Here is a 24,390-nt window from a genome sequence, read left to right as displayed (position 1 = left end):
AAACGTTATTCTTCAGTTTGAGAAAGTTGCAGCATAGGATAATTGGTGTGAGCCTTGAAGCTAGACAGCGAGATGTTTTACAATAGTCTTACTCTTAGTACAAATCAATATAGGCCTTTCATCTTTTTTAATTTAATGGTTCTTGTATCTATTTATACTACTGCCACTATTGGTACTAGAATATTTTTTATTAATTGTAGTAATGATAAATCAAGGTTTGAGATCACACTTCGATCTACTAGTGATAATACTGATAGTGGTAATACAACCATCATAAAGGTGCACTTTTTTTATCTTAAATAATTGTTGGCCGTTCAATAATAGGACGTTTAGTGTTTGAGTTATTCCAGCTTTGTTAGGTCCCTTTTATCATTTTGTAATTTTTTGCATGTGCTTGTAATAATAGTGTGGTTGTGCTTTCTAAATGTATTGCAATATTGGCATGTTGTACTTTCTAAATGTATTGCATCCTTCATCTTTAATTCCACTTTTCCCTGCTTCAATCATAATTTTTCACCATTCAAATTCTCGGCCTACTTACTCTTCTCAACCAATCAAAATCTTCTCACTTTAATTCCACCTTTATATTTTGGGACGGATGTACACTACTACAAAAGGCATTTTTCCGTGCGGTTGAAATGATTTTCCCATGCAGAGGATTTGCCCGTCTGCACCCAAGTGTCTTGAAAAATCAATATTTTCGTGTGCGGGCAGCCCTACCGCACGGGATAATCATTTTCCCGTGCGGTCAAATTATACCGCCCGCACGGAAAAAAAACCAAAAATAAAAAAAACACGAAAATCGCCGCCACCCGCCGGACCGCACGCACCCGGCCGCCGCCGAGCCCGCCACCGTCATCGCCGTCGAGCCCGCCCGCCCGCCGCCGCCACAGTCGCGCCAGATCCGTGCGGGGGCCCGCGCTTTGCTGGTGTACCGTGGAAAGGGAGGCACGACGAGGACGACGACCGTGGAAAGGGGCCACCCGCTCGCCGCCGCTGCCTTGACGACGTACACGACGACGGCGTCGTCGTCGAGGGAGCCGAGCGACGACGTGCACGACGAGGATGATGACCCGGAGGAGGGTCCCACCATGGTTATCCTTGGACGAACGAACGAACGACGATGCCTCCGCCTCACTGCTCGGCGCCTCGCTCGGTCGCCATCTCACCCGGCCGCTGCCATCACCGGCCCGACAGAGAGGAAGGGGAGTAGGAGAGGGGGAGGACGAGTGGAAGGGGCCACCACCGACGCCTGCTGTTGACGGAGGAGGGGAGGGGGAAGAGGAGGGGAAGTCGGGAAGGTGGGGATCGGAGGAGGTGGGAAGCCGGGAAGGCTGAGAAAGGAGATAAGGTAGAGAGAGGGGGGGTGGTTGAGGGAGAATAAAAGGGAAAAAGGAAGAGAGAGGATGTGAAAAATTTGAAGTGGGTGGGAGGTATTTTCCTGTGCGGTCCACTTAAAAAGCCGGCATGCGAAAATCGATTTTTCTATGCGGTCCTCTTAAGTCGATCACACGAGATAATGACAATTATCCCGAGCATTCGGATTAAGACGCTCGCGCAGGAAAATGCATTTTTCCGTGCGGGCAAGAGAACCCGGCGCCGATCCCCCTATTTTCCCGTGCGGTTGCGCTCACAACGTGCGCACACTCACCCCTATGAACGCACACACGCCATACCCTACCCCTATGAGCACCTCCGGAAGACTAGACCGGCATGTCTTGAGATTGACGAAGTCACCACAGGCGCCTCGCTGTCGACGGGTACGTCGCCTACCACTGAAAGAATAATTAGCCATAAATGCGAGCACCCGTGTCAAATCTAGGATTTGAACCCGGGTGGGCTGGTTCCACCACAAGGAACTTAACCAGTTGGGCTATACTCACTTCGCTTTTAGAACAAAATTTGAATACTATGATTATATATATTGTCTTTTGGACGAATGCAGCACAATATGAATGCAGTACATTTGGAAAGTGTTGCAATAAGTAGCCGATCACTGTAACTCACTGCTGAAACAGAGGTCAACCGCAGTTTACAAGGAGTTAAGACGCAGTTCGATTATTGTACTTAATTATTGTTATGATTCATTCATGCATAAAGCGGTGCGTAGATCCTACGTATACGTACCAACCGATCGATAGATTATTATGATGTCGTAGGTAAAGCTGCAGAGGCGACTATATTGGACGTACGTGATCAAATCATTCAGTTTGGACGGCCTTAATTCGCCCATCTGCAAATTCGGCGCCAAATTGGCCCTTTTTGCATTGCTCATAGCTAGCTGGTCGATCCATCGGTTGATCAATTAATAATGCAAGCAAGCTGTGTTTGTATTCATCGATGCCTATATAAACCACGCGTTGCCTCACCTTTCACTTCATCCATCTCTGCACATAAGCAATAGCTACACAGAGCTAGCTAGGATTAGCTCAGCAATGGCAGGTGCTCCTCGAGGACTAGTTCTCCTCGGCGTTTGTGCCATCTTGATGGCGGTCGCCGTCGGCGGCGAGGCGGCGTCGGTGGTCGTCGGCACGGCCAAGTGCGCCGACTGCACCAGGAAGAGCATGAAAGCTGAGGCTGCTTTCAAGAGTACGTAACAATTTATTTGGAATTGATCATTGAGCTGATTTACATCATCGATCGTGAGAAAGATACAGTTGATTACAAGTGATTGACAATATTATTTGGAATTCTTTTGTGCAGACCTCCAGGTGGCGATCAAGTGCAAGAACGGTAACGGCGAGTACGAGAGCAAGGCTACCGGAAAGCTCGACGGTACCGGTGCGTTCAGCGTCCCCCTTGACGCCGACCTCCACAGCTCCGACTGCATCGCTCAGCTCCATAGCGCCAACAACGAGCCATGCCCCGGACAAGAGCCATCCAAGATCGTGCCAATGTCGGAGGGCACGTTCGTCGCCGTCGCCGGCAAGACCCACTACCCATCGGCGTTGTGCGCGTCCGCGACCATCTGTGGCCCAATTAAGAAGAAGATCATAGACCACTTCCACAAAAAGCCGGTGCCACCGAAGCCAGAGCCGAAGCCGGAGCCACCTAAGCCGAAGCCTGAGCCGGAGCACCCATTCCTCGACCACATCCATAAGAAGGAGAAGCATTTCTTCGACCACTTCCACAAGAAGCCCGTGCCGCCCAAGCCTGAGCCTAAGCCCGAGCCCAAGCCACAACCCAAGCCACAGCCCGCGCCAGAGTACCACAACCCTAGCCCTCCGGCAAATTAAGCAATGGAAGTTTGCATGCATGCACGGTTCATTTGGTTAGTACGTATGTTTGGTGTTGTTGCATATGATTTCCTGTCACGTCATTTTGTCTGCACAATAATGGTTTTCTTTGATGCATTAGCTTTTACTCACAGGAGTTTTTGTGTATGTGTCTATTTGTTCGGTATCAGCAAGTAATTAATATAATCAGGGATGTGCATAATATATGTGCATTTGTTTGATCTCAATTGTAAAATACAAATACTGTGTCAATCCCTCTGCTAAGTCTGATCCTGGCAAATCGTCTAACGTGGTTCCCTAACTGGACACTAGCTATACAACTTCTTTTTTTTAAAAAAAAACTCTCTTTAACTTTTTGAATGTAACTATTATGACTATAATATATGTAATATAAATGTAATCTCTCTATAACTTAACTTAACTTAAATGTATATAATAAAAGAACTGTGTGTGGGATAGTGGCTACCATTGCACGCCTGCAAGAGCCCCATGCAGGGTTTATGATTCCGATATGCCCTTCCGTTTCGAGCACCGGTGGAATTCGGAATTTCGCGAAATCCAGTGGAAAACTGGTAAATTCCGAAGAAATTTCATAAACCAAAATTTGAATACAAATTCTCTGAGTTTACCGATAAGTTCTCGAAAACTGGTCGGTTTTGGCGAAATTTCGATCGAAATCATCGAAATTTCGATTAGTAATTGGGCCTAGTACATGCAATCTGGCTATGTAAGTGTTTTCTTTTTTTTTAATTTTTTATTCTATTCTTTCATGATGTATAAATACACACAATACTTCATTTTTTTGAAAATTTATACTCCAATAGGTTATATGAATATCATAGAATTTATAAGATTTTATTTGATTTTTTATTTTTTTTATCAATTCAAATTTAAATTTGGATGAAACTCCTCGAAATTTCATATGGTTTCTACTTTCGAGCCTCGTCGAAACGTCGAAATTTCGTGAAATCCGACCGGATTTCGTCGGAATCGTAAACCCTGGCCCCATGTTGCAAGTTCGATCCTCCATCACTCAGAGCACAACAAAAATTTTACCCCTCCCAGGCCCCAGCACGAATTTAAAAGTGCGTCCGACGGATGAAAAATCAAACCACCAACCCCATGAGATTAGTTGAAGAGAGGCGGATGACTTCAATTAACCTCCCCTGATAATCCATTTCTAGAGACAGGACATGATAGGGGTCCTCCACCATACTATATATACAAGCACGTCGCTGAGGCAGTGTGAAGTGGGTGACCGAAAAGGCTCCTAGAAATTAAGGCCCACAAATTTTTCATATTTTAATCCATGCAAATATGTTCCAATGTGTTTAAAAATTTTCACTCCTACTCCTGATTGGGGTAAAACAAGCTTATATTAATTCTTCTGCTCCTGATTACGCGTCCGAGCTGATCATGAACAAATACCACCATTATTTTTTTTTTGACCTGGAAGTTCATAGTGAAAATTAATTTTGCTCTAAAATTTCTGTGGCATGTCCCTTGGTATAGCAAATTAATTTATTTTGTTATTGCGATATCTACCCATCTTCTGTTCATAAGAGAACAACCTGTAAATATTACCCCATTTTTACCACCTCTAAAAATGATTTTTTTGGTAGATCCTTAGAAAAACCGCCGGTGGAAATAGAACGCCCCATCTTTCAAAATAGATAGCGGTTCATAATCCTAAGGCGGCCTAGCCATCTTGCCATTTGAACTTACTTTTGGGGTGCCCTGCGAGAAGAGCATGTGGTATGTGAAATTCATTTTAATTATAAGCACTGCCCATCTTGGCTGCTTCAGGCACTGGTGGAGAAATCATCTTTCGTCGGTCGGCCGAATTCCACAATAGTCCCAGTTGCAACAGAAATCGGGACTAAAGCGCCCGGTTAAAAAGGGTAACGGGCATATTTGATCTTTAGTCCCGATTGGTGTCATCTTTATTCCCGGTTCAAATATTGTCAGGGCTTGTCAGGCCCCCCGGGATCTTTTCTCCCGGTTTCTAACACCAACCGGGACTAAAGATCGTAACTTTAGTCCCGATTGGTGTTACCAACCGGGACTAAAGATCCCGGGGATCTTTAGCCCCGGTTCATAACACCAACCGGGACTAAAGTCCCACCACTATATATATATATGTCTTCTTCCTCCTCCAGCTGCCCGAGCAAGCTTCAAAATTTCTTCAAAAAAGAGGGGAGGTCATGCCAAAATTTCTAGTGAATTTATTTTGGTGATTATATATAAATCGGAGGTGCCTAAAAAGTCAGCAACTTCATCCTCCAATGTTTTTTTTGTCATATTACATTTGGAGCTATGTTTTGCACACTTTTTTGTCTCTAAAATTTTGTTGTAAGTTGATGAGAGAGAAAATTTGTGTGGGGAAGAAAGAATATATAGAAATTTAGTTTATTTCCTAAAGAAGGTTTCATAAATGGTTGAGAAGGAAAATATAGTGAAAGTTAATCTTAAATAATAGAAAACAAACTAAAATGAAAACTAAAAGAAGTACAACACATTAATATTAGTTTGAAACTATAGAAATAGTAAATAAGAATTATTTGGTGTAATATTTTATAATTTTTGTATGAATAATGATATGTCATTATTGTATGACTGTTGAAAGAATTTGAAATTATTTTATAATTATTGTATGACTGTCATTATTGTATGAATAATTATTTGTGTACGATTTTTTTCCATTTCATGTAGATGGATCGGCAATGGATATACGCTGACCTGCGGTCCAAAGAGTTTATTGACGGCGTGCATTATTTTTCGAGAGTGGCCGAAGCTAACAGGCATAAGGGTTTTATTTGTTGTCCATGCAATAAGTGTAAGAATCAGAAGGAGTATTCTGCATCCAGGACTATTCATTTCCACTTGTTTGAGTCGGGGTTCATGCCAAGCTATAACTGTTGGACATCCCACGGAGAGCAAGGCGTTAAAATGGAAGAAGATAAAGTGGAAGACGACAATATTCCGGACTTTGCTCAGTACGCTGGATTTGAAGGAAATCAAACGGGCGAGGAGGAAAGGGATGCTGATGGTAACGACGTTGCGGATGATCTTGGTCAGATGTTGCAGGACGCCAAGGAGGACTGCGAAAGTGAAAAGGGGGCCCATAAATTGGACAAGATGTTAGAGGACCACATAACGTCGTTGTACCCAGGTTGCACGTAGGGGCACAAAAAGTTGGATACCACTCTGGAGTTCTTGCAATGGAAGGCAAAAAATGGTGTTAGTGACAAGGCATTTGGCGATTTATTGAAACTCGTCAAGAACATTCTTCTGGAGGGAAACAAATTGCCCGAGACAACGTACGAGGCTAAGAAGATAGTCTGCCCTCTAGGACTGGAAGTTTAGAAGATTCACGCATGTCCGAATGATTGTATTCTATATCACGGTGAGGAGTATGAGAACCTAGAAGCATGCCCTATTTGTAAAAGGCTACGATACAAGATTAGACGAGACGATCCAGGAGAAGTTGACGGACAGCTAACGAAGAAGAGAATTCCTGCTAAGGTGATGTGGTATTTCCCTATAATACTACGGCTAAGGCGTTTGTTCAGGAACAAGAGGAATGCTAGAATGATGCGATGGCACGCTGAAGAGCGTCAACAGGACGGGATGTTGAGACACTCTGCCGATGGTTCGCAGTGGCGAAACATCGACAGAAAATTTAAAGACTTTGGAAAGGACGCACGAAACATACAGTTTGGTTTAAGTACGGATGGCATGAATCCTTTTGGAGAGACGAGCAGCGGCCATAGCACTTGGCCCGTTACGATGTGTATCTACAACCTCCCCCCTTGGCTATGTATGAAGAGGAAGTACATAATGATGCCGATTATTATTCAAGGCCCCAAGCAACCTGGTAACGACATCGATGTGTACCAAAGGCCACTGGTCGAATATCTTAAACTGTTGTGGAAAAAGGAAGGTGTCCCCGTGTGGGACGAGGACAAATAGGAGGAGTTTAACCTACGAGCACTGCTGTTCGTAACCATCAACGATTGGCCTGCACTTAGCATCCTTTACAGGCAGTCCAACAAGGGGTACAAGGCTTGCACTCACTGTATGGATGAAACAGAAAGTACGTATCTTAAGCACTGTAGGAAGGTTGTGTACATGGGTCATTGTCGATTCCTTTGTGCAAACCACCCGGTACGGAAGAAAGGCAAGCACTTTGAACATAAGGCGGACCACCGTACGAAGCCTAAACATCGCAGCGGGAAAACAGTGTTTGCTATGGTTAAAGATCTTAAAGTGGTGTTTGGAAAGGGGCCTGGAAGCCAGCCTATAGAGAGCGAAGATGGTCACACAGCGATGTGGAAAAAGAACTGTATATTTTGGGAGTTACCCTATTGGGAATTCTTGGACGTCCGCCACGCAATCGACGTGATGCACCTCACTAAGAACCTTTGCATAAACCTTCTTGGCTTCCTAGGTGTATATGGAAAGTCGAAAGATACACTGGAAGCACGTAATGATCTGAAGCATATAGAACAACGCGGCGACCTTCACCCGGAACCAAAGGAGAAAGGAAGCCATTACTTGAATCCAACCAGCTACACTCTTAGCAAGTCAGAGAAGGAAAGTATGTTTGAATGCTTAGTGAGCATAAAGGTGTCGTCTGGATACTCCATGAATATAAAGCGAATAATAAGCACGAAGGAGAAGAAGTTCACAAACCTAAAGTCTCATGACTGTCACGTGTTGATGACACAACTGCTACCAGTTGTAATAAGGGGTATCCTTCCAGACAATGTCCGGGCAACAATAACAAAGCTATGTGCTTTCATGAACGCAATTTCGTAGAAGGTCATCGATCCGGATAGATTGAAAGCCCTTCAGAATGATGTGGTGCAATGTCTTGTCAGTTTGAGTTGATATTTCCACTGTCATTTTACAATATAATGACGCATCTGCTTTGTCACCTTGTCAAAGAGATAGGTATTCTCGAGCCTGTGTACCTACACAACATGTTTCCTTTTGAGAGGTACATGGGCGTTCTAAAGAAGTATGTTTGTAACCATGCTCGTCCAGAGACAAGCATCGCCAAAGGGTATGGAACAGAGGAGGTCATCGAATTTTGCGTACAATTTATTGAAGACCTTCGCCCAATCGGGGTACCTGAACCACGCCATGAAGGGAGACTACGGGGAAAGGGAACTCTCGGAAGGAAAGCAATAATGACGGTAGACAACAATTTATTCCGTAAAGCCTATTTCACGGTTCTGCAACAATCTTCATTGGTAGCTCCTTACATCGAGGAGCACTTGGCTCTAGTTTGCGCCAGAAACATCGGTAAGTCCGATGCATGGATTACACGGTATCACATTGATACATTCCCCGCGTAGCTACGACAACATCTCATGGGTAACTAGACGATCAAGCAACAACTGGCCTTCCTGGCAAGGGGACCATCTGGCTCGATCGCGACATTCCAGGGATATGAGATCAATGGGTACACATTCTACACGAGAGCCCAAGACATGAAGAGCACAAACCAAAACAGCGTTGTTCGTATCGATGCCATGGAACACGATGCAACAACTGGCATGTATTACGGTGCCATCGAGGACATATGGGAACTTAACTATGGTCCTCTCAAGTTCCCTCTATTCCGGTGCCAATGGGTTAGGTTGACTGGTGGAGGCGTAACGATTGATGACAGTGGGATGACAACGGTTGACCTTAACAAGGTTGGATACTCGGAAGAACCTTTTGTCCATGCCAATGATGTAACGCAAATCTTTTACGTGAAGGACATGTCTAGTAAAGGAAAGAAGGGCAAAGGGCCTAACGAGCCGAAGCGTCACGTGGTTCTCCCAAGCAAAAGAAAAATCGTCGGAGTAGAGGACAAGACTGACGAGGATTACGATCAGTTAGATGGGCAACCCCCTTTCACGGTGACGATTGACCCTAGCATCCTCCTATCAAATGAAGACACCCCTTACTCACGTAGCGATCACAAGCAGGGAACAATAGTGAGGAGAAAGTATGTGCGGTCAACCTTCACTGCCGATGTATTGCCGTAATTATTGTGTACACAATGTAAACTATTTTGGATGTATTGATTATCCATATAAATCAATTGTTGTATGGCATATGTTAATTATGTACGATTATTAGAATTTTTAACAATTTTAAATCATGCATATGCTAGTTATATGCGATAATTAGAATTTTTAAAAGTTTTAAATCATGCATGTGGCATTTACATATGTTAATTAGAGTTTTTAACAATTTTAAATCATGCATATGCTAATTATATATGATTATTAGAATTTTTATTAATTTTAATTCATGCATGTGGTATGTATATTTGCTTTTTATGTTTTATCCACTTAATTTACTACTGACAACAATAATTTTTCGAAGTAATTGACATTAATTTTTCGACTTTAAATAATTTTAATGCATTATTTACTATTTTAGAAACACATATGTAATGAAAATCAATATTCAGTGCTATTATCTGTAGTCCCGGTTCTTAACCCTAACCGGGTTTAAAAAGAATTTGGAAATAGCGGGAAAATATCTTTAGTCCCGGTTGATGACAACAACCGGGACTAAAGATCTAGGAGAATATATATATTCCCGATGCGCGCCCTCATTTTCTCCACCAACACTTAGAAGTTTTTTCCCCGATCGATCTCTCTCGGTTCTCCTTGGCCGCCACTACCTAGGGCATCCCCGCGCCGACGCCACCGTCATATCTCGCCGTCGTCTCGCGGGCGTCGTTGTTGCCGCCTCCGCTGCCGCCGCATCTCTGGGGTGAGAGCCGCCGCCGCCTCCCTCTCTCTCTCGACGACCTCGATCTCTCTCTCTCTCCCCAAACCGCCGCCGGCCGCCTCATTGACGACGACGCCGCCGACGTCAACGCGGCCGAACACGACTCCGCCTCCCGCCGATGCCGACCCCGACCTCGATGCGGCCGCCACCGCCGACGACGACGTTGCCGCAACGCCTCCGGACCGCGCCACGCCCGCCGCGCCACGACGCCGGGCCGCGCCACGCCGCCACGCCCGCCGCGCCGCGACGCCACGACGCCGCCGCGGCACGCCACCGCCACGCCGCCACGCCGCCACCACGCCAAGCCGTAGCCGCTTCGCTGCCGCCACGTGAACGAACTATCGATCGTGAATGAACGAAATGTGACCTTAACGAGAACTTAACGACAACGTGAACGTTAACGAACGATCGTGAACGAACGTGAACGAAAGAACGTACGTGAACGTGAACGAACGAACGTACGTGAACGTGAACGCGAACGAACGTGAACTTAACGTGAACTTGAACGAACGTGAACGAACGAACGTACGTGAACGAAACGTGAACTTAACGTACGTTAACGTGAACGAACGTGAACGAACGAACGTACGTGAACGAAACGTGAACTTAACGAGAACGCGAATGTGAACGATCGTGAACAAAACGTGAACGTAACGAGAACGCGAACGTGAATGAACATGAATGAAACGCGAACGAACGTGAATGAAACGTGAACGGAAGTGGATGAAAGACACTACGTGAAATACAGTATATGTTACGTTGCGTTTAGACTAATACATTTTTTGTATGTTGCAGAAAAGACGTCGTCGTCGTCGTCTCTCAAGCCAGAGTGGTAGCTGGCCCTCGAAGGAATTTGCGTAGGCAAGTGATGTAAAGATATGATTGTTAGATTTTTAATGTAATTAAGACTATTAGATTTAATATACGACACTTAGACATAGCATATATGATTATCTAGGGTTGTAATGTACGACACTTATACTTAGCATATATGATTATTTGAGTTCTAATATAAGACACTTAGACTTAGCATATATGATTGTGTAGGGTTCTAATATACGACAGATAGACTTAGCATATATGACTATTAGATTTTTAATATAAGATTATTAGAGTTTTAATACAAGATTATTTGAGTTTTAATATAAGATTATTAGATTTGTAATTAGACTTAGCATATATGGTTGTTAGAGCTTTAATATAAGATTAGTACAGTTTTAATGATTATCTAGGGTTCTAATATACGACACTTAGACTTAGCATATATGATTGTTAAAGCAAATATGACCTATAGACTTAGCAAATATTTCTTGTATGAACAGATGGCTGATCGCGATGAGGAACAGATATTGTACGATACAATCGCGGAGGAAAGCAGCCAGTACTGGAACGAAGAAAAGGGGAACGAGGATCCAAACCAGTACTTGAACGAGGAAGGGACGTGGAGAGGGATGCGGAGGGGAACCAAGAGGGGAACGTGGAGAGGGATGCGGAGGGGAATGAGGAGGAGGAGGCTAGTGGAAGTCAACCCTCCGCTGGACAGAAGTGGGCACGCGGACAACGAGGTGCCGCAAAGAAGCTAGAGGGTCGGCACATCATAATGGAAGTGGACGACGACGGCCGACCTAGTGCCCCGGCAGAAGCAACCAAGAACTACGTACGACACAGCGGTTGGGTTGTGCGGGATAACGTGTCTGTCAGTATGGTGTACTGGCGCAGAACAAGGGCACGTGAAGATCATGAGAGCTTTGTCCCAGATTCGGAGAAAGAGATGCTGTGGACCACAATGCTCGAGACATTCACCCTTCCGCGGGTACAGAGAACATAGTGAAAAGGTGGACTCTAAAGAAAATGGCAGAACAGTTTCAGAGCTTCAAGGGAGATCTGTACCAGAAATACATCCTGAAGGGGCAGACACCGAACTTCGACACATTCCTGAAGCTAAGGGATCACTGGGACGAGTTCGTTGCTTATAAGACAGGTCAACAAGGGCAGGCAATGATGGAAAGAAATAAAGAAAATGCCGCCAAGAACAAGTACCATCACCACTTGGGGTTAGGCGGCTATAGCATCGTGATGCCGAAGTGGGAGGAGATGGAGGCAAGCTTGCTTGAGAGGGGTATCGAACCGGCCACCGCTAAATGGCCGGATCGATCGAAGTTCTGGTACTATGCTCACGGTGGAACGCTCAACCCAGTTGATGGCTCCCTGGTCTTCAGGGATCAGATACGCGAGGCTGCGAGTCGACTAACGGACGCAGTGGAAGCCTCTTCTCAGGGCACGTTCCGACCCGACAAAGAGAAGGACGAGCTGTCACTCGCCCTGCAGACTCCCGAGCATCCAGGACCAACACGAGGGAAAGGGGTGATTCCTTGGAAGATTGGATTCAAGGAGGACATCCACACGTACAGGAGTCAGATGAGGAGCAAGAGAGATACCGAGGTGAAGATTGCAGATCTTGAGTACAGGGTATCGAGCTACGAGCACAGCATGCAAGAGGAGGTGGCAAGGAAGGTTGATGAACGCATGGCCGCACATCGGTCCCATGATCCCCAGCCGTACATTCCTCCTGCAATGGTCAGCCCTTCAGGCAACCGTAGCAGCTGCGCCTTAACGGGGCAAGTAGGATCACGGAGCATGGACGCCATGCAAACCCAGGACGAAACCACCTGCCCCGTTGATGACATCACTCAGCGGATACCATGTGAGCTGCATATTCCCTTCAAGAACTTATCAATAAAGGTAAGCTCGTAGTTTATAGATTTTAGACTTGTCCATTCCGCATGTTGCTGCTTATATATGTTGATTTCTAATAAATAACCTCTCACCACGTGAAGGTGGCGTCGGGCATGGCCATCCCAACGGACCCTTCGGGGACTTACCACTGCAGGCCGATTCCAGCAGGATACTCCAAGGTCGAAGTTGAGTTGGTGGAAGGCGCGTACGAGGACCTCGAGTTGGACTACCTTGGAGGAGACGGTGAGACGCATCTACGAGACACAAGCCATGCCATTATACTATGGCGCAAGCGGTACATCATCCTCCCTGGGCGACAAGCGGCGTCTCGTGCACCATCTCCTCCGGCTCCGCCATCTCCTCCTCAGGCTCCTGCACCGTCTCCTCCTCATGCTCCAGCACCGTCTCCACCTCAGGCTCCTGCACCGACTCCTCCTCAGGCTCCTGCACCGACTCCTCCGCAAGCTCCTCGTCCGGCACCTTCCAAGTCAAGGGCCCCCCAAGCTCCACCGCCTGCCCTCACAAGGGCAACGAAGAAGGCGAAAGTTGACGCCACCAAAAACAAGGACGCGGGGTACGATTGCACGCAAGAGGAGCTTGACCTTTATGTGGCATCAGAAGTCAGGAGACAATTGAAGCCTCGAAGTCCAGAAAAGAAGATTCCTATAGATCCGAGTGTCAGGAACTTCTTCAGGGGTATGTCTGCACCTGCCAAGGAGGCCATAAAGCTATCGGACTATGAGCGAACACTTAAGAAAGCATCTTCTGGAAAGTTCAAACCAGTCCCTCAGCTTGGAGAGCAACCAAACCAGAAGATCGAGCGGTGAATACAAGATTTTATTAATGACACCGGGCTAACTACGGATCAATTGCTACGAGGCGCACCAATCGAAAAGGCGGAAGTGAAATACATGTACGAACTCGGTAAACCGCTTGTCAAGCCTGAGCAGCTGCAGTCCCTACCCACACAAATGTACAAATTCCATCAACTGTACATGGAGATGAGCGCCACCGGTAGAGAGATGATCGGAGCGAGGATCAGGGACACGGACTTCTTGCAAGGAGAAGATATTCTTTGGATCAATTTCAAGGGTATCTACGAACTATACCAGCTGGACGCCCTCGACGTCTCTATTATGAGTTGCTGGATTTTGTAAGTATCGTTCAGTTAGATTTCTTATTACGTTTCCTTTAATTAATTAGGTCCTTGTATATAAGTAGACTATATATAATATATACTTTCTTTTATCGTTGTAGAATGGAGATTCAAAGGGCCCGACGGCGGGGGGTTTTCGATACTGGATTCATCGACCCTTGGAAAGTAAACGTCGCAATGCTCGACCAGTATCCGCAAGCCACAGAGGACAATCTCGTCCATCTCCTGAAGATGCAGCATTACAACACGTTCATACTATTGCCGTACAACACAGAGTTAGTTTTTACTGTCTTCCTACCAAATTTCATTCCCGTATGAACATGCTAAGTGTTTCATATGTAATGCATCCGACGCACATTGCAGATTCCACTGGGTCCTTTTACTCTTCGACTTGGAGGCCTGCGTAGTCAAAGTATATGACTCAATGGATAAAAAAGAGTCTACGTTTGACAAGGTTTTTGAACTTATAGACAGGTATTGTTATAAGTTCTAATGTTAATTACGAATCTTGTTATAATTAATTGCTACTACTAATCATAGCTTTAAACTCCATGTAGGGCTTGGCATCGGTTCCGTCATTTGGTCCGCGGCAATTGGAGAGAAAGACTTAGGCGCGAAAGTTTAAATTTCCTGTGAGTACACATGCTCTACAATTATATTGAATCTCCAATTCAAATACATACAAGTGTATATTAATTAGATCTCTCACCGTTTGTCATTTATATATAGTGCGCAAAGCAAGCCCAGGGAACTAACTTGTGCGGCTACTATGTGTGCGAGTATTGCCACTGCCTTGCAGACCAAATCATCACCACAAGAGAGCTCGATGTACGTACAAATAAATTCAAAATTTCATTGCGTACGTATCGATTTGTTGTTTACTAATTAATTTCATACATTCATATAGGTTATTCGCATGAGGGATAACCTCACACACAAGGATATTATCGCGGCGGTTCAAGAACAACTCATGGGATTCATCAACGAACAAATCCTTGATCCCAAGGATGAATTCTACTACGACAGAAATACAATTCATAGGTCGTTAGCTTCTGAGATAACGATGACTACTACGTCCAAGTCGTAGCTAGCTAGGACATCATAATGAATTGTAATTAATACATGTCTATTTTTCTATATGCATCTACACATTTTCTTTAGTGTAAATATATATTTTGGTCATATATATATGCACATAAAATGTTAAAGTGCTTTCATATATATATATATATATATATATATATATATATATATATATATATATATATATATATATATATATATATATATATATATATATATATATATAAACCATGCAGCAATAGAGCCATGCAAATAAAAAAAAAGGTCAGCTCGATCTTTAGTCCCGATTGATAACACTAACCGGGACTAAAGATGGCTCAGCCGGCCACGTGGCTGAGCCATCTTTAGTCCCGGTTATTTCACCCGGGACTAAAGATAGCGATCTTTAGTCCCGGATTGGTAGTCCTAGTTTGAAAACCGGGACTAAAGGGGGTTACGAACCGGGACTACAAACGCTTTCTCCACCAGTGAGATGTGCAGAAGCAGGAGTGTGATGAGACAGCAACGACAAATACAGCCACCCCACCCCTCCTCCTCGCCTATGCTCCCGTGTGGTGGCGCCAGAGACGGCTCTTCTAGCTTCCGTGCTGCGACGGTGACATAGGCGGCAACCAGTCCTCCTCCTAGCTTCCTATATTTCTATGCGATGGCTCTAGAGTTGGCCCTACTGGCTCTCATGCACGCAATGGCTGATAGAGATGGGGTGGGTACTTGCCACCGGAAGGAGATGGGGGGATGCATCCAAAGGGAGGCTGACATATCGGTCCCATTATTATATTGGAGAGTCTAACACATAGGCCGATGAAGTCAGCACCAAATCTCGCTAGCCAAGAGTGTAGGAGAGTTAGCCATATGGGTATTTGAAAAACCACACGAGGTGTATATACTGGTGATCACTAGAATGTATGTGAGTATTCACTAAAGCGATGTACTACTCTCTCCCAAAGAAAACGAATTCCTAGCTACGAATCTAAACACATGTGTGATCAGGTTCATAGATAAGATTCGTCTTTTTTTTGGGACGAAGGGGTAAGTGTTGAGAGACGAGGAAAAAAAAGTGGAATGACAATTTTTTGGCTAGCAGTTTAAAATATGATTTTTGCGAGAGATGAGTGGGAGATTCAAACTAATTTGCATTGGAATGATAACTACAATATATACTCCGTATTTGAGACAAGAGTCTAAATAGATCCCTCTTCGTTATCTTTATATGTTTCATTAGAAAAAGATAAGAACCACCTATGACACATTCGAAACAGGTAAGATCTAACTACTCACAGCCTAGCTAACAGGGTAGAGGCAATTTGAACCGATGGTCCCAAAGCTGGAAATCAAGGACAACAAAAAAGCACTGCTACATCTTGATGGATAATAAATTTATGAACATGGACAGCGAATCTGACAGACAAGATATTGTGTTTTAATTCATGCGAATCTATGTTTTATTTCATGCATGGTTATATCTATCGTGTACACAAGATAAAAATGCTTTAGACCGCCTTAGGAAGTAGGAACTGCCAGTTTTCTTATCCTCTACTCTCTCGTTTTTCGTTAGCACGTTTTTCGAACGGTTAAATGGTGCATTTTTAAAAAAAAATTCTATACAAAAGTTTAAAAAACATACTAATCCATTTTTTAAGTTTTTTAAGTTAATAATTAATTACTCATACAGGCTATCCGGTTTTACGTGCACAGAGGAGGAGATCCAACCACGACTTTATCCGAATGCATACGACACTTTTGTAAAATATTTACTTTCATAAGAAAACTTTCTTTGTCATGTAAAATCAACTAAATATATAGTAAACAAACCGGCAAACACTTAATATATAACTGACAAAGTTAACCTGAATTTTGGTGAAGCAATAGATATATGACTACCCTTATACTTCCTCCTTATATAAATGATATTGGTTTGAACTAAACAATGTCATATAACCAATATCATATATAAATAGGAGGGAGTACCAAATTTTGTAAGAAAATATCATATATAACAGTTTGCATTACATTTGAGAAAGAAAATACACATCGTTCCCTCGAGGGATCGATTATTGCCAGAACTCATCTTCCTGCGAAAGACACGCATGGATTGCATAAAAAAACAAAAAAAAAAAACTTCAACACCATTTGCTAGGAGTAGATCCGTGCGTGTGGGTGATAGCACATGTGCGTCTGCCAGCTTATTGATTTAGGCTACGGAGATTTAACCACCACAAGAAAGGGTGGTGACCAGATATGTAAGAGGCTGTTACAACTGGAGTATATATAAATACAAAGGTACAAATAAATGACTTTGGTAGAAAATAGATCCAAGAATATGTCCTGATCGATCCATATAAACTGATCCACCGATACCACAAACCGTACCTCCTTAAATCCTTAATTAATTACATCACCATAAGAGCAGAATTTGGTTTTCATATTTATCACAGAAATTATGTTGTATTATAAAATCATTATTTAATTATTTAGTTATTTGGGCTTTTATACAAGGAAAAAGTATAAATTACCTCCTGAACTATTGAGCTAGTACGAATTACCCCATAAGCTATAAAACCAAATATTTTACACCCCAAACTTTTCATACCGGACAAATAACCCTATAACTCAATCCGGAGCGGCTTTAATCTACGTAGCGCATATGTGGCAATCCAGTCGACCTAAAGAACAATAAGATTCAGTGGGCCCCATATGTCAGCATCTTCTTCCTCTTCTCCTTCCTTCCACCTTCCCAGCTTCGTCCCCTTCCACATCTTACTCTCTCTTCCTCCACCCACAACAGGAATAGTGAGGAGGCGGCGTAATCCCGAGTGGAAGATAGCATCCCCGGCGCATCCTACTCGTCTCATGCTCCCATGACCTCCACGGAGGCGACAACGATGAGCTCAATAGAGCCCCTTCCACCAGCGCAACGGTTAAAACACCCAACGGCATATTGTCCCGGTTGACACTTTGTCAGAGCTTAGTCCCCTCGGGATCTTCTGTACCGGTTGGTGGCAACAACCGGTACTAAAGATCAACACTTTAGTACCAGTTGGTGAATTGGTCTTTAGTACCGGTTGATGGTACTAAAAATCATTGCCTTTTATTGCTCTTCTTCCTCCTCCAGCCCAAGCCATTGCTGCAAGTGAAAGGAGGAGGAAGAGAGGTGCTGCCAAAATTTTTTGTGAAAATATTTTGGAGATATTATACAAATCGAAGAGATCTAGTAGTAAAAGGTTAGCAAATTCATCCTCTATTAATGCATGGTTAACATTTTACATTTCTAACTATGTTTATATACATTATTCTCTCAAAAAGGTATTGGGAAAAGATGAGAGAGAAAAATTGTTTAGGCAAAATTAGGGTACTTCATAAAATTAGAAGCATTTGTATAAAAATGTTTAAAAAAGACAACACATGAAAAATATAGAAAATGTAGAAAAAAATAGAAAACTAAGTTCATTTTAAAATCACTAAAATATTTAGAAATAAGTAGAATGCATTAAAAATATGTTTAGAACTTTCAAAAAAATAAAAATAATTAAAATAAGAATAATACATGGAAAAATATATTTACAATTTTTTTAGACAGATAGAATTTATATAAAATTAACCATGACTCCGAAGTCCATTCAAAACTCATTAAAATAGTTAGAAATAAGAAGAATACATTAAAAATGTGTACCGTCAGTTTTCAGTTTAATTATGATGTTCTAAATTATTATATGATTATTTAATTAGTTTCCTTTCCTGGACTTCCTTTACATTTGTTATCTCCTGATGCAGATGACATGCATTATTTTTTGAGCGTCGCCAATGCCCGCAAACCTAAGGGTTTTATATGTTGTCCATATAAAAAGTGCAAAAACCAGAAGGAGTATTCTACATCAAGAACTCTTCATATCCACTTGTTACAGTCCGGATTGATGCCTAGCTATAATTATTGGACCTCGCACGGAATGTTAGGATTTGCAATGGAAGAAGATGAAGAAGAAGACGTCAACATTCCGGACTGGACTCCATACGATGGATTTGCAGAAAATACAATAGGCGAGGCGGACGGAGTTGTTAAAGAAAATGAAGGTGCGGATGATCTTGGTCAAATGTTATGCGACGTAAAGAAGTACTGCGAAAGTGAAAAGGAGGTCCATAAATTCGAGCGTGTGTTAGCGGACCACAAAACGTCCTTGTACCTTGGTTGTGAATAGGGGCTCAAAAAGATAGGTACCATGCTGGAATTCTTGCAGTGGAAGGCAAAAAAATGGTGTAGCTAACAAGGCATTTGGTGAGTTATTAAAACTCATAATGAATATTCTTCCGGGGGGAAATGAATTGCCCGAAACAACATACGAAGCTAAGAAGGTAGTTTGCCCTCTAGGACTAGAATCCAGAAGATACACGCTTGTCCAAACGATTGTATCCTCTATCGCGTTGAGAAGTACGAGGACTAAAAATAGCTATCTTTAGTCTCAGATTGTGCATCCCGTTTGCACAACCAGGACTAAGAGGGGTTGCGAATCGGGACTAAAATCTCTCCCCCCCACCACCCCAGTAGTGAAGATGTAGCCCGTCATATGTAAGTGGTTTTTGTGACGGGTCTATATGTGCACTGACAAACAACACCTCTAACAAGCCCACATATAGGTTTGTCACAGCTGTCCTGTTACCTGTGACGGGTTAGTACTATGGCACGTTAGTGGCAAGTATTTCAGCTCTTACATGTTGTCTATCTGACCTGTTAAAGATGAAAAATCAATCTTTAAAAGGTTTTTTTTTTCACCCTGTCACTAATAGAGGCCACCAATGATAAAATCATTTTAATCTCTCTCCACCCTTTCTCTTTCAGTATCTTTCTCGACCTCTCCTGTCTCTCTCTCTCTTCCTCTCAGCCCTCTTTCCTCCTACCATCCTATGGCGTTGGCGGATGAAGCCTCTGCAAAGGCGATGCCGGCGGGTGCGCGGAGCCGAAGGCGGTGACGGTACTGGCGTCGGCATTGGTGGGAGGTTGGGGGTGGAAGGTTGAGGCAGCAAGAGATTTGGGGCAAAGCTAGAGCCTGCAGGTGCGTAGGGTCGGAGGCTGTGTCGGCGCCAACAGGAGCTCGGGGTGGAGGCTGCACTGCTTGGAGGTGGAGGAGCAGACGGAGATTGCGGCGAAGGGCGAGAAGGCCAAATCTGCCTAGCTCGTCGTCACTAGAAGGGGAGATGAGGAGGGAGGCGCACTGGGTGAAGAATGAGGCTGGGTGAAGGGCCGAGAGCTCGCTGACCTCGTCTTCTCCACCTCCGCCATAATCTCCATCTCCGCGGTGGGTCCCGAGTTTGGGGCAGCCAGATCCGGTGGCCCTCAAGCTCGGGGTGGCCATCGGCTAGAACTTAGGAGCCGTTTGAGAGATAGTTACCAATAACGGGCTAGAACTTAAGAACCGGTTGAGAGATAGCATCCAGTGACGAGCTAGAACTTAAGAGCTATTTGGGAGATAGTTACTAGTGATGGGCCTTCACCTGTCAGAGGTGAGGTGGACTTACCACTAACCACTTGTCTCTAACGAGGATAGTACCTATCACAAATAACCATTTGAGCCCGTCAGAGATGATATGGACCGGTGTAGTGAGTACATTTATTTCGATAGGTAAGTTGTGCATTCCTGTATAGCTCTGCCAAAGGGAACCATTGCACGTGCTTCCTTGCCGAGGTTGAGTTCTTACGTATGCAAAATAATTTTGTACCACATTTTATCATCGCATTAGTCAAGTTATTATATCAGTATGCTCATTTTTTTAAAAGTTTTTGATGGATCGCACGCAGCTATTAAATCTTATATCGTGAGCATAATTTACGCCCTTTTTATTACTAAAAATATTAAGTTTCATTCGCCAAAAAAGAAATATTTCTTTGTGTAGATGAATTAAAGTAATCTACCTGTACTGATCTTCTAATGTACGTACGTACGTATCCGTCATTATTGTGCTATCAATTAGTTTCACCAATGGTACAGTTGGCAATTTCGGGGGGACCAAATCCCAAAATTTTTGAAAGTTCGAAGCAAATAAATACTATTTTTGAAAATGAGATTTGAACATATTTTAGCTAATTTTACTCGTAATAACTTTTGGCAAAATTCAAAGATTATGGAGTGAGCATAACTCAATCAATTTGTTATGTTCCTTGTAGTGTAACCAATCCACCCGAATTTTATTTGTACGTGACGTCGAACTCCGACGATGGTGAGGTGTTTATTGAAACTTCGTCAATTTTAAGATATGTCGGTTCATTTTTTTCAAATGAGAGAGTGTGTGTGTGCGCATCTTGTGTTTATAGTATGTTTCTAAAAAGGAAAAATCAAAGATTAGCTTAATTAGCCACAATTCTACCGGGACCCACCAAAGTGTGATTTGCGAACCCTGACCAGTACGCTGATCGACTGTACATCTCCCTAAAGTCAAGCTAGCTGCCTATCATGTCAGAGAAGAACCACATTCCATATGCTTTCGTTCCAGTACAAGAAGAAAGTGGAGAGTTCGCTTCATAATTTTAATTTTACTCACTATAATTCACTACGATCCACGGATCCAGCATTGATGACAAGCAGTAAATTCGGCGCGAAAGTTGGCAGCTCCATCGATCTACAGATCTACGTACTCTGTACCTTTCACCGCCCGCAGATCAAGTGAGCTGTATCATCAATTCAATTTATCAACATCCATGCACACAGTTGCAGCTAGCAGGCGATCGATCGATCGATCGATGAAGCCTATATAAACCCATGCATCTCCAAACCATCTTCTTCATCCATCACCTCACTCACCTAGCTCGATCAGATAGCTACTCTTTCCATAGCTACTCTTTCCATCTCTCCACACAGTCCAGCAATGGCTGCAGCAGGTAGAGTGCTAGCTCTCCTCGCAGTCCTCATGGCGGTCGCCGCCCATGGCGAGGCGGCGTCGGTCGTCGTCGGCCTCGCCAAGTGCGGCGACTGCACCAGGAAGAACATGAAGGCCGAGGCCGCCTTCAAGGGTGCGTGATGATTAGATCGTGTCCCCGTTCTTTTTCGGATTATTTTTTATGTACGAATTATTCGTGCCATGTTTTTAAAATTGCAATTTCTTTTGAAAAAATTACACATCAGCATTACTTAGCATTACCTAGGTAACTTATTCTAAATTATTTATTACTCACTCCATGTCTAGATAAGTATAATTTTAACTAGTCAAACACACACATCTTATGGAAAAGTTATAAGATTATTATGTCCTTTTATTAATACAGGGAAAAAACGAGAAGGGGTGAGAAAATAATTAGGAGGGAGTTTTATTGGGTCAATGGTTAAAAAAGAGAAAAAATATATAATATTATTAAAAAGATCTAGTGGACCAATGTAATATTATACTCTTTTATGGACAAATTCTTATATCAAAACTACACTACGTTAAGGAAGAAGAAGGTACATTTATAATAATATATAATATATAATATCGAGGACAGCACATAGCTCAGCCGGCAGGGAGCTGCCAGGAGAAGCGTGCTGGTTCGAATCCATTTGAACGCAGGTTTTCTAACTATTTTCTTAGTATTCCAAACATTTTTAAATAATAATATATAATATCAATTTGTCCCTCTAATCAATGCATCTTCTATCATTGTTCTATTGTTAGCTTATTAAGGCCCTGTTTGATTCTCACTATTTTCTTAGTATTCCAAACATTTTCAAATAATAATATATAATATCAATTTGTCCCGCTAACCAATGCATCTTCTATCATTGTTCAATTGTTAGCTTATTAAGGCCCTGTTTCATTCAGTTTAGGATTATTTGTTTGTTCTATTGTTAGTTTATTAAATTCAGCTTAGGATTATTAAATCAATACAGCCTACCTATCTTATTTGATTTGCCATTGTTTTTTTTTAGAAAAGGCAAGCTGCCAATTTTCATTGAATAGAGGAGTAAACTGTACATTAAGTGAGATTTATATATATATTTGCGCGCAGGTCTCCGTGTGGCGATCAAGTGCAAGAACGGCGCCGACGGCGAGTATGAGACGAAGGCAGCCGGGAAGCTCGACGGCGCCGGCGCTTTCCGTGTGCCGCTCGCCGCCGACCTCCGCGGGGCCGACTGCGTGGCGCAACTCCACAGCGCGGCGCATAACAACGCGGCGTGCCCGGGGCAGGAGCCGTCGAGGGTCATGCAGCTGTCGGAGCGCACCTTCGTCGCCGTCGCCGGCAAGACCCACTATGTGTCGCCGGTGTGCGCGTCGGCGACCATCTGCGAGCCCATCAAGAAGCACTTCTTCGACCACTTCCACCACAACAAGCCGGCGCCCGCCGCACCGTCGACCAAGCCAGCGCCCAAGCCGCACCCCGACCAGCCGCCGCACCCTAAGCCGACGCCGACGCCGTCGTACGGAACACCGAGCCCGTACCACCCGCCGGCGAGGAACTAATTGAGCCGTCGATCGAGCTCACACATTATTATGATTCTTTTTAAATTTCTGCTCTGCGTTAGCTTAATGCCATTATGATATATTGTTGTCAAGGTTAGAGTAGCGCAGACAGCTTTATGTGTTCGTTGATTTTGAGTTTCTTGGGTCGATCGAATAAGGTTTCAGCAGGTTGATTTGTGAGGTTTGAGTCAATAGAGGTGTATTAGTATCAGGTAGATTTGTCTCAGGATTCGTTTGCTTGTTTGTTGGAATTAATTTAATTAATAAGATATTTATTTGTGTTCTTTCCACTTCGTAATAAGATCCCATAAATTAGTATTCACCCAATCTAGAACCGAACTAAAGACATTCTAATACTATGCACTAGGATGTGTTTAATTACTCTGGTCGTAGGTTGCTATATCAAGACTCAACTTGGCCCTATTTACTTCCAGAATTGCATAAGAGGTACAATTTCTGGGACGAAAAAGGGAAATCGTAATTTCCATGAAATTTTCTAATCCAGCTGATTTAAGGTCAACTTGATCAAATTTCCACTAAATTAATACATATTCAAGATATTTTTGCTAGATGCACTTCCTACAAGGACTTACTAGTAAACCCAAAAGTTTAGATATTTCCTGGTTATGCTATACATGAGGATTGTTCTAAGCTGTTTCTTGCTGAGCCTTACAGAGGTAGAGGGTGTAATAGCGTAGCTAACCAGCCCACCACTCAACCCAACCCAACCCTAGCCCAGTTCAAACCCTTGGGCCAACCCTATTGGGCTGTGCTCATATGTGCAAATGTGCACCGCTTATAACAGGAAAAACAAAAAGTCTAGCACTTAGGCATAAAACATGTTTAAGGGGGGGAAAATCATATAGCCTGAATGTTTTTCTCCCCATACTCCACATGGTATTTTACAACCCGACAAACTGAGATGTATAAACAAAAAACGAAATACCATAACACAAA

General features: G+C 43.4%; 2 protein-coding genes across 2 annotated transcripts; both read left to right on the top strand.

Moving 5' to 3' along the window:
• Window positions 1–2,378: 2,378 nt before the first annotated feature.
• Window positions 2,379–3,457, top strand: LOC127753429 (proline-rich protein 4-like). Its single transcript, XM_052278915.1, has 2 exons — window positions 2,379–2,589; window positions 2,704–3,457. Exons 1-2 carry the CDS (start codon window positions 2,436–2,438, stop codon window positions 3,234–3,236), a joined length of 687 nt encoding a protein of 228 aa, XP_052134875.1. The 5' UTR covers window positions 2,379–2,435; the 3' UTR covers window positions 3,237–3,457.
• Window positions 3,458–21,809: 18,352 nt separating this feature from the next.
• LOC127753432 (uncharacterized) lies at window positions 21,810–24,389 on the top strand. The gene is made up of 2 exons (XM_052278918.1): window positions 21,810–22,009; window positions 22,982–24,389. Exons 1-2 carry the CDS (start codon window positions 21,865–21,867, stop codon window positions 23,431–23,433), a joined length of 597 nt encoding a protein of 198 aa, XP_052134878.1. The 5' UTR covers window positions 21,810–21,864; the 3' UTR covers window positions 23,434–24,389.
• Window position 24,390: the final 1 nt, after the last annotated feature.

This window comes from Oryza glaberrima, chromosome 10 (genome assembly GCF_000147395.1).
Source record: "Oryza glaberrima chromosome 10, OglaRS2, whole genome shotgun sequence".
NCBI classification, from domain to species: domain Eukaryota; kingdom Viridiplantae; phylum Streptophyta; class Magnoliopsida; order Poales; family Poaceae; genus Oryza; species Oryza glaberrima.
The sequence above is the reverse complement of the archived record's forward strand: the minus strand, read 5'-3'. Positions and strand labels throughout refer to the sequence as shown.